Source organism: Strongylocentrotus purpuratus, unplaced genomic scaffold (assembly GCF_000002235.5).
Source record: "Strongylocentrotus purpuratus isolate Spur 01 unplaced genomic scaffold, Spur_5.0 spur5_scaffold_3, whole genome shotgun sequence".
Taxonomy (NCBI): Eukaryota; Metazoa; Echinodermata; class Echinoidea; order Camarodonta; family Strongylocentrotidae; genus Strongylocentrotus; species Strongylocentrotus purpuratus.
In genome coordinates, this window is record NW_022145609.1 from 30,750,034 (window position 1) to 30,768,091 (window position 18,058).

The 18,058-nt window shown below is 37.0% G+C and overlaps 1 protein-coding gene across 1 annotated transcript; it reads left to right on the forward strand.

The window, feature by feature from the left end:
- Positions 1-17,093: 17,093 nt before the first annotated feature.
- LOC100889877 lies at positions 17,094-17,510 on the forward strand. The gene has a single exon (XM_003729260.1). It carries the CDS (start codon positions 17,094-17,096, stop codon positions 17,508-17,510), a length of 417 nt encoding a protein of 138 aa, XP_003729308.1.
- Positions 17,511-18,058: the final 548 nt, after the last annotated feature.

The window sequence follows — 18,058 nt, forward strand, 5'->3', positions numbered from 1 at the left end:
CACCTAGAAAATTGCAATTTTTAAAAAAAATCATCCATGAACAGTAAATTATTATACATCTTATGAAAGATTGTTTTATCCCGAATCATTTAGTATTTCTTTGTGTCGTATGTGTTCACGCTTGGATGAACAGGAGGCATTGTTTGCGACAGTGCAAAAATCGACTTGCGCCAAAGTTGCTTATGTGATGTTTGAATAAAACAATTGGGATTTGGGTATTAAATCGGTCATGACATATCCAAATAACATTCCTAACAAAATCAATCGTGCCACACATATCAAATATCGAATATAAACGAACATTTGTGCGGGCGCATGTGTGTGTGTGTGTGTGTGTGTGTGTCTGTCTGTGTGTGTGATTTTGCTTCTGCAAAAGGCATATGTAATGCATTTCATTTCTTACGTTCAATTCTCTCACTCTGCTAATACCAACATAATACGTTTATTTTGATGTTATCAAAATAAACCCAATTGTAATAGAATGCAATAGTGTAGGCCGGAAATATGCGGCAAGCCGGTGACTACACACGATAGCGCGCCTCTTTTGTAAAATGATATTGAGGTCAATAACCGAATGTTTCCCAGCAGGTCGGCAAATATCAAACATAGGCGCATCTCTTTGTAACCTACATTGAGGTCACAAAGCCGAATCTTTACCACGCGTGTTTTGTAAATATCAATGATAGGCGCGCTTTTGTAATACAGATCGGGGTCGCAAGGCAAGTGTTTCCCACGACGTGTATTTTTACTAATCAATGGGTCATTCTCAGCTGATACTCCGTTTGAGTTGGTCGTGTTTTATTGGACTCAGAATTATACATGCTAATTGTACACAGGTTGTCGCTGTTGAACTGACTGCACCGGTTAGTTTCTATTATCACTGGGTTTCACACCAATACGCTGGATATTCGGAATTGAACAGAGAGACAGCTACACGGGATATAAGGATTAAACGGTGGAAAAGTTACACTGGATATCTGGAATTAAACAGAGGAAGAGTTACACTGGATAATTGGATCTAAAAAGAGAAAATGTTACACTAGATATTTGGAATTGAACAGAGGAGTAATTGTATTGGATAGCTGGAATTAAATATTGGAGGAAGTTACATCGGAGCTCGGATTGCGGCATAGTCGTCTAACTAGCTCGTCTGTATTGTGTGGACGACAAGATGGGGAAGTCTAAGGCGTCTACGGGACGAAAGGGCAAAGGAAAGCGGAGAGAGCCAGCGCTTCAAAACAGTGACCCGATCAGGGGGACAACGCCAGCTCCACATTCTCGAGTGACGAGACGCGGCTCGAGGAGTAACCCAGCCGCTTCGGCAGGGCGGGAGCGCCAAGGAGACCAGACTCCGACGGGGGGGGGGGGGGGGGGGGGGGGGGGCCAACATCACAGAATCCCTGGAAACGGCGAATCAACCGTCTATTGTCCATCCTCCACCCGGTGAGTTACCTAGCCACAGGCTAGTCTCATCTTCTAATTCCGCAAACATATCATTCCCTAAGGAGATGGGGGGGGGGGGGGGGATGGCGCAGTGAGACATATAAACTTTATGTCCGTTAATAGGTTGGACAAGGTCGGGTTGATTGTAGGCAAAGGAGATAGGGGCCTACATATAAGGTGCGGATATAATTATGGAGAGTTAGTACGATTGCTTACTTTGTTTTCAATAATTTTAACCAGCTCAGTGGGATGTTATTCATTGTCGTATAACCACGCACTTATTTGGGGTTAGTCGTGTTTCGACAAGTGATGTTGTACAATATTTAGTATGTTAAACAAGTTCAGTAAGATACTAGAAATGCAATCGTGTCAGAACGATGTGCGTGCAATGACGCCATGTTTTTACATGTCAAACGAAAGAGCATCTCTCGGACTAGTTACGCAGAGTATGAAGTAGCATTTAATGTCATGCTTGACCGATTTAAAAAAAAAATAATAAAAAAAGTCCGGCTTCTTGATGCTCTGCACTTGGCCACTTAGAATGTGCCTGTAAAATTTCAAGAAAAATAAAGATCGTTCTGGGGTCCAGAAGCGTGAACCCGATTTGCCCCATAGACAATGCGTGTAATGCGTGGGCGGAAAACGTACAGGATCTGTATTATGACCGGACTTTAATTGTTTGTTTTTTCTCTCTCTTTATGTCACTTTATCTGACGTATTTGGTATCATGGGAAAGAGAATTTCATGGTTGTTATTGTAAACAACTTTTTTTTTTTGTTCTATGGTAATCCTATCGAAACACGTGATGTAAAATAGATTTATAGGACAAAATTGCGTCTTAAATGACCCCCTTGACCAATTTTAAAAATCCGGCCAAGAGGTGCCCTGCGTATTGCAACTCGGAATGTCACTGCGAAATTTCAAGGAAAAAAAGGGACGTTTAGGGGGTGAAAAGCAGTCTGAAAAAATGACGCCATAGCCGATACGTGTTATATTATTGGGCGGAAACTCGGCGGAATTCGTATAATGACCCTTGTTCAAATGTGATTTACTCAAAATTTTCTGTGTGAACATATACCATACTTGGTATCATTCGAAAGGGCACTTCATTGCGGTCAGTTTGACACCGTTGTCGTCTGCGCGCAATGTACTGCACGCATTAAAGGCGCTATTACGTAACGCATAGTAAATTCATCATTCTTGGCGATAACTTTGCGCTGACGTATTCGAATTTTACCAAACTGGCAGACAGTTGTCACGTATATGGATACATGTGTCTGCCAAGTTTCATTGATGTAGGTATAAAGATCGTTATTTTAGAGTAAATTGATTTATGTTTCATTATTGTTCTTTTAATGGTACACAATCTGTTAATCACTGTGTGATTTTGTTCTTTTAAGGCTACAACATTCATGGAAATCAATGCAGATTGTGGAAAGAAAAAAAAAAAAAAAAAAAAAGAAAGAAAGAAAGAAATTGGGCTTGTTGTATTGACATGGTTGGTTGGTTGGGCTTGATTATTGACATGGATGGTTGGTTGGGCTTGTTATTGACATTGATGGTTGGTTGGGCTTGCTTATTGACATGGATGGTTGGTTGGGCTTGCTTATTGACATGGATGGTTGGTTGGGCTTGCTTATTGACATGGATGGTTGGTTGGGCTTGATTGTTGACATGGTTGGTTGGGCTTGTTATTGACATGGATGGTTGGTTGGGCTTGCTTATTGACATGGATGGTTGGTTGGGCTTGCTTATTGACATGGATGGTTGGTTGGGCTCGTTTATTGACATGGATGGTTTGTTGGGCTTGATTATTGTGATGGTTGGTTGGACTACATTATTGACAGGGTCGGCCGGTTTTGGCTTATTGGCTGGAGCTTCTGTTCCGGAAGTCTTAGTATTCCGAAATGAGAGGGTTTTGTTCTTTTGTTTCGTTCCTGAACTATAATCATTTCCAGTATGCCTCAAGGAGAGGAATGGCCAAGAGCGCCATGAACCGACGGTGGGGACAGGCTGCGATTACCAGATCTTGTGTAGGGAACCAATGGCCCAGGAAACTGGGCCTGCTGGGTAGAGCACCGTCTTCCCAGCTGGTCACGTGACCCGTGACCCTCGGGTTCCCATATTTGTGGAATCGCAGCCTGTCGCCTTCCGCCATTGCAAACAAATAATTATGGAAATGGTTTTATATGATTTCATATCTATGTTATGTAATAATATGTCAAGTTGGAAATATGCTACCGCAAAAACTCGAACGGAAATATGTAAATGGTTTTTGTATGATTTTATATCTATGTTAATAGTATGTCAAGTTGGAAATATGCTACCGCTAAAACTCGAACGGAATTATAGAAATGTTTCTATATGATTTCTTATCTATGTTGATAATATGTCAAGTTGGAAATAAGCCAACTCAAACGGAAGAATTAAAAGTTGAGAAAAAGGCAATAACAGCATTTTCATTGTATTTCTTATTGCAATACATACTGTAGGCATCACTTTGGCGAAAGTTGATTTTTGCACTCTTACAAACAATGCCTCATGTTCATCTAAGCGTGAATACATACCACACAAAAAAAGATACCAACTGATTTGGGATAAAACACACTTTCATTAGATGTATATTAATTTACTGTTCGTAGATGATTTTTTTAAATAATTAGCAATTTTCTAGGTGTATGCTTTTTTTTTTTACTCACACGGTGTGTATATATATTTATAAAGAGAGAGAGAGAGAGGGGGAGGAGGGACAGAAGTAATTAATGTAGAGGATTTAATTCACAGCTGGACGAATTTTAACCTCTTCTACACACAAACAAATTAACATAACATCATGGTCACTTTGAAAATGCACACGTGTGTGTCTTTGAATTTCAATTTAGAGAGATTAGTATTTAAGCAATAAATGTTGAAAGGAAAGAAAAGAGAGAGTGAGGGTCTGGAATGTGCCATTGATGGTAGACAGTTAATTAATTAAACTATGCCAATGATTATTGTGCTGACCCAGCATTGTTTTGATCATTAGGAAGGTATGACTATGAACCCGTTTCAGGTTCTGTACATAATGTGTAGAGGGTTGGCGTGGGTACAGTCTGGGACTTGGGCATACCTCAATTTTGAAGCCAAGAAGCAAACAGGGTTTGGTACTGCTCAGCAGACATTACTGAATTTCTTATGATCTTCTTCCTGGGCAGAAATTGCTGAGTTTATGTTAATGTCAAGAGACAGACGGCTTTGGTTCTGCTTTAGCGGAGGTGACTGATATTTTTAGTTTTTGAATACTGCAAACATCGAGAACCCAGAGCCAGGGATTTTAGACGGCTGTAATAGCCTTAAAGGTAAAGACCAGTTATGGTCATGCGATTGCATTGTGAAAGAAACGTTGTGGAATCGATCAGAAAAGGTTGATCTTCTAGCATCTAGCATCTGCAAGGTTCTGGAATCATCAAAATAATACGAAATTTGGCCCATTCTTCGTAAAGTTACAAGCACTATACACAGAAATATGTATATGAGACTACCCTATATCTCTCACAGTCCATGAGGGAAACAAATTTACCAAATATATGAATTAGAAGGCGGTTTCCCGGCAAATTTTTTATCATCATGTATTAGTCAAAACATATTCTTTCACATGATTGGTAAAGAGAGCTTACATTTCATTTTTTGAAATTGGGGCGTTTCCAATACTGGTCTTTACCTTTAAGGGCTTGGTGATAATATAAAATATTTATATGTTTTACGTTATCACCGAGCTCTAAGTTGGATCGAGCTCAACCTCTCGCCAGCACGAACAGATATTTTTTCCAGTGTCACCGGCAATGACTCGGGAACAATTAATGGATGTTTCACAGTGTGGTGGGCATTTCACTGTGTGAGTGTTCACAATGTTAAATTGGGGCGTTTTCACATTGTGGTCGCGTCGTTTCACAGTGTGGTTCACAGAGTGGACAACCACAGATTCATAGTGTGGTCACATTGTGAAACTCCGGTTATCCACACTGAGAATATGTGATTATCCACACTGTTAACCACACTGTGAAACGACGCGACCACAATGTGAAAACGCCCCAAATAACATTGTGGCGCATACTGTGATTCATAATGTGAAACACATTGAATGAGTGTGTTCTTTTCAGCAGGGTAGCACAGATGTTAAGACATTACGATAGGAGGTGTATTTAAATTTAGCTGCATCCGTGCGACAGGAATTGTACTTGTAAATTTAGGATTTTTGTGTTTACCTTCCATTGGACTAATACTACATATTTTATAAACTTGGTTGCAGGTCCGATTATGATTTTTTTTATTTTATTAAGTTTGGGGGGGGGGGGGGGGCTACATTTAGAAAAATTATGGTTATTGTTTAGGCCAGCGCCGCCTGTTTTCAAAGGCACTGACGCAAAGCCTTCGACTTTGATGTCGACGAGCGACCAAACCAATGAGTTCCGACAAGGGCATCGCCAACGCCGCTTGTCTAAGCTACCTGATGTTGTCATCGAAGGCGACTCGATGATTAAGCACATAGAGGGCCGACTCCTGAGCCGGAAACATCGAGTAGTCTGCCATCCGAACCCAGGGGCAACGGTGGCTGATATCTCCTCTAAGAAGGCTACTGAGGGTGTAAAGGCGAAAGGAGACGTCATTCTACATGTTGGGTCAAATGACTTGTCGAAAGGTAATGGTAGTACATCCACCGCCGATGACATCATAGCATTAGCAGACGTGATTGCAGCAAAAGGCTGTGATGTATGCTTGTCTGGTGTTATACACCGCAGATGGGAATCGGTTCACCAGAGGCGCAGTGTTGATGGGGTTAATGGGCGATTGAGAAGAGCTGCCCGTGAAAGGAGATGGGGTTTCGTTGACAACGAAAACATAGGTGACAGGCACCTCGGCAGAGATGGGGTCCACATCAATAAGGCAGGACAAGCTGTTCTTGCCTCTAATCTACGCCACTTTATTGAGCGACCTCAAGGGCCACCTACACCTACTCAGCAAACGTCCTACGCTGAAGTTGTTGGATCTTCAACGCAGGATTTCGAGATGATTGCTCCGAGAGGAAGGCTAAAGTCTGCACCTGCTCTTCCAATGTTTCCACTGACAAAAGCTCAACAGGGGTGGGACGAGCATCTACGTCTTGTCATGGCAACATGCTGTTAAACTCTGTCTCTGATACTGGCATACTACATCATAATCTTCAGGATCAATCTCATGAACTGAATAAGAGTAACATTAAACAGTCGGAAGGTGGTTCAGTTCCTCCGTTTAGAAACAGGGGCTTAACATTTGCCCATTTGAATATTCATAGCTTAGTTGCTAAGATTGACGAACTTAGATTACTTCTGAGAAATGCATCATTTGATGTTATTGGTTTAAATGAAACATTTTGCGACTCCACGATTGATGATTCTGAATTGTATATAGATGATTATATTTTATTACGTAGAGACCGTACGAGACATGGTGGTGGTGTAGCTGTATATATATCCAAGAGGTTCAATTATAAAAGAAGGGATGATTTGATTTCATCTACTTTAGAATGCCTTTGGTTTGAATTGCATTATCCAAATAAGTCTCCCATCCTGGTTGGAGAGTTTTACAGACCTCCAAATTCTCACGTTGATTTCTTTGAAGAATTAGACGAAAATTTGTACTCTGCTCTCTCGGAAGATATGAGCTGTATTATTTTAGGTGATTTCAATTGTGATTGTATGCCACACCAACTTGATCTGAATGCTGAAAAGTTAATGTTTTATACAAATATGTACGGGCTAAGTCAGCTAATTGATACTGCCACAAGAGTTACAAATACCTCTTCTACTTTAATTGATTTGATATTTGTATCAGACAAGGAACTTTACAATGAATGGGGAATATTTGAAACTAGCATAAGTGATCATTATTTGGTGTATACGGTTCGCGATTTTAGTGCAAAGATCCATAACAAATCCGAATACGCAGAATTTCGCTCGTTTAAAAATCTTGACGAGGAGAAATTTTACAATGAATTGAGAAGTACTCCTTGGCAGGTCATAAAAGATATAGATAATGTTGATGTTGCGTGGGATATGTGGTTGACTCTATTCAATAATATAATCAACAAGCACATACCAGTATGTAAAAAGCGGATAAGAAAAAAGGCATGTCCATGGATAAGTGACGAGATTGTTAAGCTTATGACGGAACGTGATAAAGTTCTCAAAGCTGCTAAAGCTAACAAAAGTGATGATCTTTGGGACACCTACAAATATCTAAAGAATACAGTTATTCATCTCATGAGGAAAAGAAAAAGAGAATATAATGCAGACCAGATCTCGCAAAATCATAACAATAGTAAGCAAATGTGGAGATGTTTGAGAAACCTGGTGCCTAAGTCATTACCTATATCTCCCAATAGCATAAATGTTGATGGTGCTAATGTGTCAGACAATGCAAATATTGCTGAAGCTTTTAATGACTTTTTCATTTCTAATGCTACTAAGATTACAAAGGACCTGCGAAGGAATAAGTCTCAACTGAGAGTAGACGAGGACAATAATATTGGTCCAACTCGTTCGCAATTTAATTTGAATTTGATTACTGAGGATTTTGTATTGAAACAGATTGATAATCTGAGTATAGATAAAGCAACTGGTGAAGATCACATCAGCTGTAAACTTTTAAAGATGACGAAGAATGTTATCGCAGAGTCTCTTTGTGATATCATTAACAAATCCCTGTCTACAGGAGTTGTTCCACGTGAATGGAAAAAGGCTCGGGTTGTACCAATATTCAAATCTGGAGATATTTCTTCTTTGAATAATTACCGCCCCATTTCAATATTACCTATCGTGAGTAAAATTATAGAAAGGGCCGTCCACCAACAACTCAGTGAATTCTTGGACGTGAATCAATTATTACACCCTAATCAGTCTGGATTTAGACCTAAACATTCAACAGCTACTGCCCTTGCAAAACTTGTAAATCAATGGTCGTTGAATATTGATAACAAAAAAAATTTCTGGAGTTGCCTTCATAGATCTTCGTAAGGCTTTTGATACTGTTGACCATGAGCTACTTCTACATAAACTAGCTTGTATAGGTTGTAGTAATAGGACTATTTATTGGTTCAAATCATATTTAGGGGATCGACAACAAGTGACCCAATTCAAAGGAGCCAAGTCGCATCCATCAACCATCAAATTAGGTGTGCCACAAGGTTCAATTCTTGGTCCCCTTTTATTTTCAATATATGTTAATAGTCTACATGAATGTACTCCTGAAGGTATCATTGTTCTTAACACTGAAAAAACTTGTGTCATGTTAATAGGCTCTCCTGCTAATCTCAAGAAAATTGAATCTTTTACCTTTTCATTAAACGGCAATTTGATCAAAAGAGTTCAATTCACCAAATGCTTAGGACTTTTGATAGATGAAGAATTGAAATGGTCTAAACAAATCGAAAACGTAAGTAAACTTACCCAGAAAAACATTAGCATGATAAAGAGAGCAAAAAGTTTTTTTGCCTCAAAAATCCTTAAAGTTACTTTATAACAGTCTAGTGTTGCCACGATTAGATTACTGCTCTGTTGTACGGTCGAACCGATTTCATTCTCATACAACTAAGCTGCAAAAAAATCAAAAGAGGGCCGCAAGAATAATATTGAACAAGACATATGACACACCGTCGGCTGATTTGTTCACAAGTCTTAAATGGATGACACTAGACAAGCGGTTTGAGTTAAGTCGCGTTATGATGATATATAAATGCGTTCATAACTTAGCACCTTCTTACCTTCAGGTAGGCTTAATCAATCCTAATGATGTACATGAGCATCATACAAGGCAAATAGACAGTGGATGTTTACGTGTGCCTAGATTTCACACTGATTGTTATAAGTGTAGCCCAATTGTTTCTTCCATATTTGAATGGAATAAGCTAGATAATTCATTGAGAACGGCTTCCTCTGTCAATTCATTTAAGAGATTGTTTAAACAAAGTTGTAATTTGTGAATGGCTCAGCCGTACATACACTACGTGCATGTTCTGTAATATTTACATGACTTATTCACATAATTGCGACTTAATTAATATTTTCCTATTGACATTACTGTTTACTAGGTTAATGATTATATTTATTTTGCAAACGAGTATTATTTTGTAACTGTTCTGTATAAATGTTATAAACGATGTAAATATGTTCATTCAGGGCCCCATGGAAGACCACTACTTGTTGGTGAATGGGCTACCCTGTCAAAATATTAGAAATAAATAAATAAATAAATAAAGGATAAGGTCTCAACGCACTGATTATTCATATGGGATTACAGATATTTGAAAAAGAGATTTCTTTCCTGTCTCATAATGAGCATTGACAATGTTTTTTCTTCAAAGGACATTGGCCACTATTATCCCCGGCTAAATTATCTACGGTAGCGTTCAGTGCATTCAATGAATAAATCCTACCAGGTACCCATTATAACAAAATATCATAACACATTTAAATGTGTGAACAATTCTCGGATCAGGACGATGTGTATTGCACATGATTGTTGACTGATCTGTTGTTGTTTTTTTGTTAATATCACGAACATTTGGAGCATATCCAGTTTAAGCAGAACAGAGACCTGTCTTTATCGCGTGACATCTCCCCCTGGTGCAGCACATGGACTTTGCTCTCGTTATATTATTTTCATCAGGTTCCTATATGGTTGTCCTTTTCTGTCCTTTTCAACAAGTTTTTTTTTCACTTGTGTATGTTCATACTCATGGGGGTCTTTATATAACAAAAATTGGCAGATTGTGAGGTATGTAATGTAATACCTAAAAATGGGAATAATAATAACAAAAGAAGCTGGCGCTCCAGATATGCAAGTATGCAGTGCTGTATGGATACAGAATGAATTATGATGAATTTGATTACAGTAATAGTAATGATAAGTGTCTGTTTCGAACTAAAACTTGTATCACAGAAAAAGAAAAATAATACAAACAAAAAATAGTCAGTATTATATACTTATTGTCATCCGTGCTTAACATGACTAAAAGCTTCTAATTTCTTGCTATATACTTTTATATTTTACCCAAAGGTGTTTACCTAGGAAAACTAGGTATTATTGTCTGATTGTGCAGGAACCCCAAGGGGTCTAAACTCCCCACCAAACATATATATTTGTTTTAATTGTGTGCATTGTATATTTGTCCATATCAGTGTGGTCGGATAATACAATGGTTTAGTAGTTTAAATTCATTTTTAAATATTTCATTTTACATGTGTAATAGGGTTCTAGGGCACCTACCCCCTGGACATCCACCCCCCCGATAACCACCCCAGCCAAATACCCCAAGGACAACTACCCCCTTTGGGCAAACACCCTCTAGGACGACTACCCCCTAGGACAACTACTCCCGGACAACTTCCCCCAGTAAAATATCCCGTAGGACAACTACCCCTAGGACAACTAACCCCGGACAACTACACCTAGATAACTACCCCTACGACAACCATCCTCTAAGACAACTACCCCCGGAGAACTAATTCTAGATCAAAACAGAAAGATGAGTTGGTGATGTTCTGACAGTTCTTGCATAATTTATTGTGTGAAAAAAATGTATTCTTGGTCTCATCAAGATAATCTTTAATCTCGTCGTATCATTATTACCCGTTTTGATTCTAGTCTATTTATACATTCATGAATTGTTTGGTCGCTTCATTTCCATCCATAATATATCAACGGATTAGAAAATGAAAGTAGTTCAAGCACATATAAACAGCATACAATATATGACACAAAAGTATCGTAAAGTTTGGAGATAAAAAAGAAGAAGAAAAAACACTGTTTATGGATCCCTTCCAATCAATGCATTTGTCATCTTTCTAGACACACAGGACACGTCATAATGACTGACAAGCGGACACAATCATTGTGTGTACGATTTTCCCCTGACGGTTTCATTTTTGATTAATGAGAGCTTATTAACTGATTATTGTAATCATGTTTTAAAAATCATTCGGTTTCAACTAAAGACTTTGAAATAATATATGAATATTTAAAGAACACATGAATTTGTTTCCAAAGAGTTGGATATGTCTTCTTTTTTTAAATCATCACCACAGTATTAACTTCATTTCGACAGAAAAAAAACGATTTACTATAATAATTCAACTGAATATTTTTTAAATTCGTGTAAGTTGAAGTTAAAAAAACAAACAGTAGAATGAAATCAATTCAAAGAAATACACGAAGATATGTGGATTGCAATGAGGATAGTTTGGGCCAGAAAGCCCTCGGGACCGGCATTGTTGGTCTCGTGGATCGTTGTTCTCATGAACTCCAACAAAATTACTCGAATGCTGAAAATACTGACATATAGAACATTTCGTAATCAGCTTAAGGTTCAAATTTCCCCAAATATCCACAGATCTTTTAAAACATGGACAAGTCAGACGTTGTGCATTTTAGAATAATCACTGCCAAAGTGATCGAAGTGCTTCATGAATACCTTTTTGTTTACCCTTTTCAGAAAAATACTTCCACACGCGTTTCACAGAATGTACAGTCAGAGCAGTAATGAATATGATATAACTCTCATAAGCACGTATTCAGTTTTACGTTCCGGCGTTTTTTTTTTCTTCTTCAATTGTGTACAACTGACCTATACTGCCCACTCGCAGATTGTATTCACGCAATTGCTTTGCCAACCAGCTTGGTCTGTAGATGTTGAATATGTTGGTAATGGTAAATATTAAATATATTGGTAAATTGAAAACTTACTGCATTGAATGAAGAGGAAACACTGAGACACAACAGTAAAGCCGATGCAAAATACAACAAGCCGGGCCATGTTTGATGTCGAAGTACAGAGCCAGTCTAGAAGAGATGGGAAATATAATAAGACTTTTATTTTTTCCATATTATTTCATATGTGTCATATTGCTGTCCTGTCATCATCATCTTCATCATCATCACAATCATCATCATCATCATCATCATCATCATCATTAATATTATTAAGAGTAGTAGTAGTAGTAGTAATAGTAGTATCATAAGTAGTAGTAGTATCATAGAAGTACTAGTTGTGTTGTTGTTGTATTACTATATTACTATTACAAATTTTAAAAAAAAGAGTAGAACATATATAAGGAGAATAGTGCAAAGAATATATATGCAATAAAAGCGAAGAATATGTACATATAAGAAGAATATATATGCAATAAAAACGTAGAATATGTACATATAAGAAGAATATTAGCAATGAGCACATAGTATATTAATACAATATCAAAAGTTGGGCTTCCTTCTTGAAATTGAAAACAAGTCCGAAAAAGAACACGTCATATTTTTCTAGTAAGTGCAAGCCAACTTTTTGTTTAAGTAAAAGAGATTTTTTTAGTGAGTGCAAGCCAACTTTTTGTTTACAGCCATTGAAACTTCTTCCATGAAGCCTAATAAAGCTATTATCCTTTAGGCGGTCTGATGAATTTCAAGAAGTCAGAATGATTATGGAGAGCTGAGGTATTTTGTCCTGTTTATCGTGACTGTTCAAGTTCAAGTTCATTTATTCAAAACCACACAAAACATGATATAATCTTTTACATGAAAAAGAGACTGGTAATAGTACATCATTAAGTGAATGGTTTTAGGACCCCTGTAGAAGCTAAGCTTGTGAGCGGGGCCCTATAGTCAACAAAATACATACATTAACGATATGGCAAGGTGATTAAAAAGAATGTAATTTTTATACAAGGAATGGAAACAAACTAAGCTACAGAATATAGAACACAAAAAAATATTCACACACACGCGCGTACCCTCACACACACACACACACACAGTCCTTAGTGGTCTATAAGCATTTGAGAATGAGAAATTATTAAGATACAAAGTAGAATTATGTCAGTTTTCCAAGTAGGTACGTTTTAGATAACCTTCTAAACCTAGAAAGAGTTGTACTATATTTTATACCATCAGGCAAACTGTTCCATTCTTTGATGCAAGAGATATGGAAAGAGGTCAGAGTGATATTTGTTCTTGCAAAAGGCTGATGAATAAGACCCCTTTGACGTGTATTATAATTATGAATTTGTGAGTTTTTACGGAATAAATCTTTTAACATACATTCATGAGGCATAAACTGAAGTTTATACATAAACAATACGCAATTGATTGACACAAGTCCACTTAGTGGTAACATTCTTAACCGAAGGAACAATGGAGAACTTGGATGTCTATAATTAGAATTAGTAATAAGCCTTATTGCCTTCTTCTGCAATACTCTTAACTTATCAAGATATGACTTAAAAGTGTTCCCCAAGCAACATTACAATATGTCAAATAAGGAAGAATAATACTATTATATAATGTTATCAGCACTCTTTCAGGTAAAATAAATTTCAATCTAAAAATGACACCTACACTTCGAGACAACTTAGTGCATACAACATCTAAATGATTCTTCCAAGATAAATGTTCATCCATAGTTAACCCTAAGAACTGAACATTTTCACTAAGCGCAACATCATGGCCTCCAACATTAAGAAAAGAAATACCATCTGGAAGCTTTTTACCCTTTGAGCGAAAATAACACATTTGGTCTTTTGAACATTCAATAATAACTTATTACAACAATACCATGCATACAGTTTCTGAATCTCTTGATTTGCAATTAGTAATAAATCTTCAGCCTTCTTATCAACCAGCAGCAAGCTGGTATCATCAGCAAACAGGGAGTATGAGAATAATGTTGACGAGTGTATTATATCATTTATATAAATTAAAAACAACAGGGGACCAAGAACAGAACCCTGAGGTACACCATATTTAATAGAAGCAAGTTGGGAACTACTACCATCTACCACAACAAATTGAGATCTGTCAAACAAATAGCTTTGGAACCAAGACAATGCTACACCACGTATTCCATAATGCTCTAGTTTCCTGAGGAGGATACCATGGTCAATGGTATCAAACGCCTTAGATAGATCTAAGAACATCCCCAGACAATACTTGTCTCCATCAATAGCTTTTATGATATTACTTAATAAATTAAACACACCCATTTGTGTGGAGAAGTGCTTACGAAAACCGCACTGCTGAGGAATCAAGATATTCTTTTTAGATAAAAACTCATTTAAGCGTTTATAAATTATTTTCTCAAGAATTTTAGAAAAGATTGGTAACAGTGCTATTGGCCTATAATTAATAACATTTTTACGGTCAGATTTTTTATATACTGGTACCACTTTAGCTACCTTGAGTTTATCTGGAACAACTCCCTGAGATAAAGACATATTAAAGATTTTACATAAGGGATCAATAAAAAGGTGAATGCACTCCTTTATAATTCTAGGTGAAATATCATCAGAACCACTAGATTTAGATGGTTTCAAAGATGACACAATATCAATGATCTCAGAGTTTGAAGTTGGTTTTAGAAACATAGATGCATTATCTTCACACTGTTTCATATAATCACGAAAAGATTGTGGTACTTGAGGGATATCTGTACTGATTTTCATGGGTAGTCCAATGAAATATTTATTAAAACTTTCAGCCTTATCCTTGGCAGATGATAGGAGTACTCCATTAAAATCCATCTCTTGAGGAAGTGAATGCCTATTTGACCGACCTAACAATTCATTGATATGAGACCAAGTTTTTCTTATATCACCTTTAACACTGTGACTGTGACTGTGCCATGAACCAGTGATAGCCTGGTGGTAGAGTCGCTGCCCGGCAAGCAATAGATCGATGGCAGGTTCAAATCCTGCTTGCTCCAAGATTTTATCGAAATTGAAAACAATAAGTGCTAAAACATAATATCGGTGCAATGTATAGACCTCCAAACAACCACATTGAATCATGTTATGACAGTTTAGAAACATCCTTAAATAAACTTAAGAAAATAAGGAAGTTCACTTAATAGGCGATTTTAATGTAGACATATCGCCTTCCATACAAGACAGCAGTGTTTCAACTCTTCTTTAATAATTCATTCTCTTTCCATGCAGTAGATCCACCAGTCAATAAAACAACTAGAATAAACGCATCTTTTGCTATTTTAACCGACAATATATTCACAACTGCTTTAAACAAAGGGTTTAACGATGGCTATTTTTTATTCTGGAATATCAGATCATATAACAATAATCACAAATCATTAAAAAACGGGTTTTAAAAACATGGATATTGAAAATATAATGCATCGAAACGTAAATTCTGTCAATATGCATAAACACTTAAAGAAAAGCGTCATAAATAGTGACATCTATCGGGAATAGATTTTTTTTTTTACAAACTATCTATTCGCATTCTATTGGCTCCAAACCTTGTTTATTATTTTACAATATAAAATCAACATGGAATATGATAAATGAATTTATTGGGAAGAAAACAAATCACTCAAACACCACAAAATCTTATAAAAGTGGCCTTGAAATCCTTTTTACTCCAATCCCAAAAATCATTTTTGTATAAAGGAACGATTTAGTTTTATAAAGGATTACCAAGCTTAGCTTATGTGGCAATCCTTATTGCAATTTAAATATTTACCGTGGATGATGTTATAATTTCATAATCATGATGTATGTTGTAATTTGTTTGAAACATCGGAAAAAGGCCATTAAGATAAATAGATAAATAAAATAAAATAAAATAAAAAATAACGGTGATAAATCACAGAAAAACAAAACAATATATAATATTGGTAATAATAATAATAATAATAATAATAATGTCAATTTATAAAGCGCACATATCCATTCTAAAAGACTGCTCAAGGCGCTCTTGTACAACATCAAAATAATTATACAATAATACAAACTACGACATAGACATTATTTATTTTAAAGGCGTTATTGTAAACACAAAATATGATACAGCGTATGCCCTTAACGTGTTAGCGACAAATTTAAATCTTTATTTGAATATTAAATTATATTACAGCAATGTGATATTGGTTGACATCACTGTGCAAAGAAGAATGACATTTTCTACAAATCACAATCAGTTTTTATAGTTTTGAAATACTCTCATAACCAATGTTTATAATAACAACAATGTACATTTTTAATCTCAATGATTAGATATTATAATTAAAGATAAAGTTGAGCTCTGGTCATGGGAAGGGCGTTGTGAAAGAAACTATCTGGAAGCAATAGGGAAATAGGCTGATTATTTCCTACATATTACAATTAATGTTATGAAGTTTTAGAGGCATAATCTCAAGCACCATATGTATGATGATGACACGCAGATATACTTTTCGTGTTCTCCCACACAAGGGTAAGTTGATGCCTGGATTGCTCGTGTTGAAGCCTGTTTAAGTGACATTAGAATTGGATGAAGGAGAATTACTTGAAGCTCAATGACGACAAATCTCAGTTTGTTATGCTGGGTTCCAAGCAGCAACTCGCCAAGTCGGTAACCCCCAATCTGAATATTGGTTCGTCATCAATTACTCCAGTGAAGAAAGTTCGAAATCCTGGAGTTATTTTTGACTCCAATATGACCATGGAGTCGCAAGTATCATCAAGTGTTAAACTTGCGATCCACAGTCTCCGCAATCTTCGTGCTATTCGCAAGTATTTCACCACAAAGGCGGCTGAGCAGCTTGTGCATGCATTTGTTACATCGATTGTTGTAACTCTTTACTCTATGGCATCCCTATGTCTCAAGTTATGAGGCTCCAGCTTGTTCAGAATGCTGCTCCCCGTCTAGTGACATATACACGCAAGTTCGCCCACATCACTCCAGTCCTTAAATCCCTGCATTGGCTTCCTGTTGAACATCGTCTCACCTACAAAATCCTTCTGATCACATACCGTGCCTTGAAGTTCTCCTCGCCACAGTACATCTCTTCTCTACTCAACTTTCGCAAGCCTGGTCGTTTTGGTCTGCGTTCTGCCAATACATCAACTCTGATCATCCCTAAGACCAGACGATCATGGGGAGATCGAGTATTTGCCTCAGCAGCTCCCCGATTGTGGAACAGTCTCCCTAACACACTTAAGGATTGTAAATCAGTAGATAGTTTCAAGGCCAGCCTGAAAACTTATCTCATGGCCAACTTTGTCTTTAACTAATATCATATTCTTCTTTTTAATAACCATGTGTAATGTAATGTAAGCAAAATTGTATCTAAGTATATTATGTAGCTCATTGTAAGCGCCTTGAGCACCCTCTCGGTGGATATGTTGTGCGTTATAAATGTCTGTATTATTAATGGTAAAAATGAAGAAAAAAATTGACTCAGTCTTCCTGACGATCATACACACTGCATACTAAAAGGGTCAGTTTTGCACCAACATATTTGGTGCAAACGTTTCAGCTATCGTTTGTAATATTCCAATCATGAGAGCATTTTAAAGGCAACTCTTTTCAGGAGACATTTCTCCTTTGATATTTTTCCAAACTAACCTGAGGAGAATGAGTTATGAAATTATTTTTTCACCTTGACCAGAGCTCAACTTTCCCTTTAAGCTTACCTTGATTCAAAGATTTGAAAACTGATTCAGCCAGATCTACGAAGAGGCCTTACCAACTGATTCCGATCTAGAAAGCAGCATGAAACCCAAATGAAGCAGGTTCCACACCTGTACATACAGGTCTTGCAGAGAGAAGCGCATCGAAT

What these genes read in the sequence shown, in the direction of transcription:
- LOC100889877 (XM_003729260.1), top strand. Translation starts at nt 17,094, where the DNA reads ATGTCTCAAGTTATGAGGCTCCAGCTTGTTCAGAATGCTGCTCCCCGT.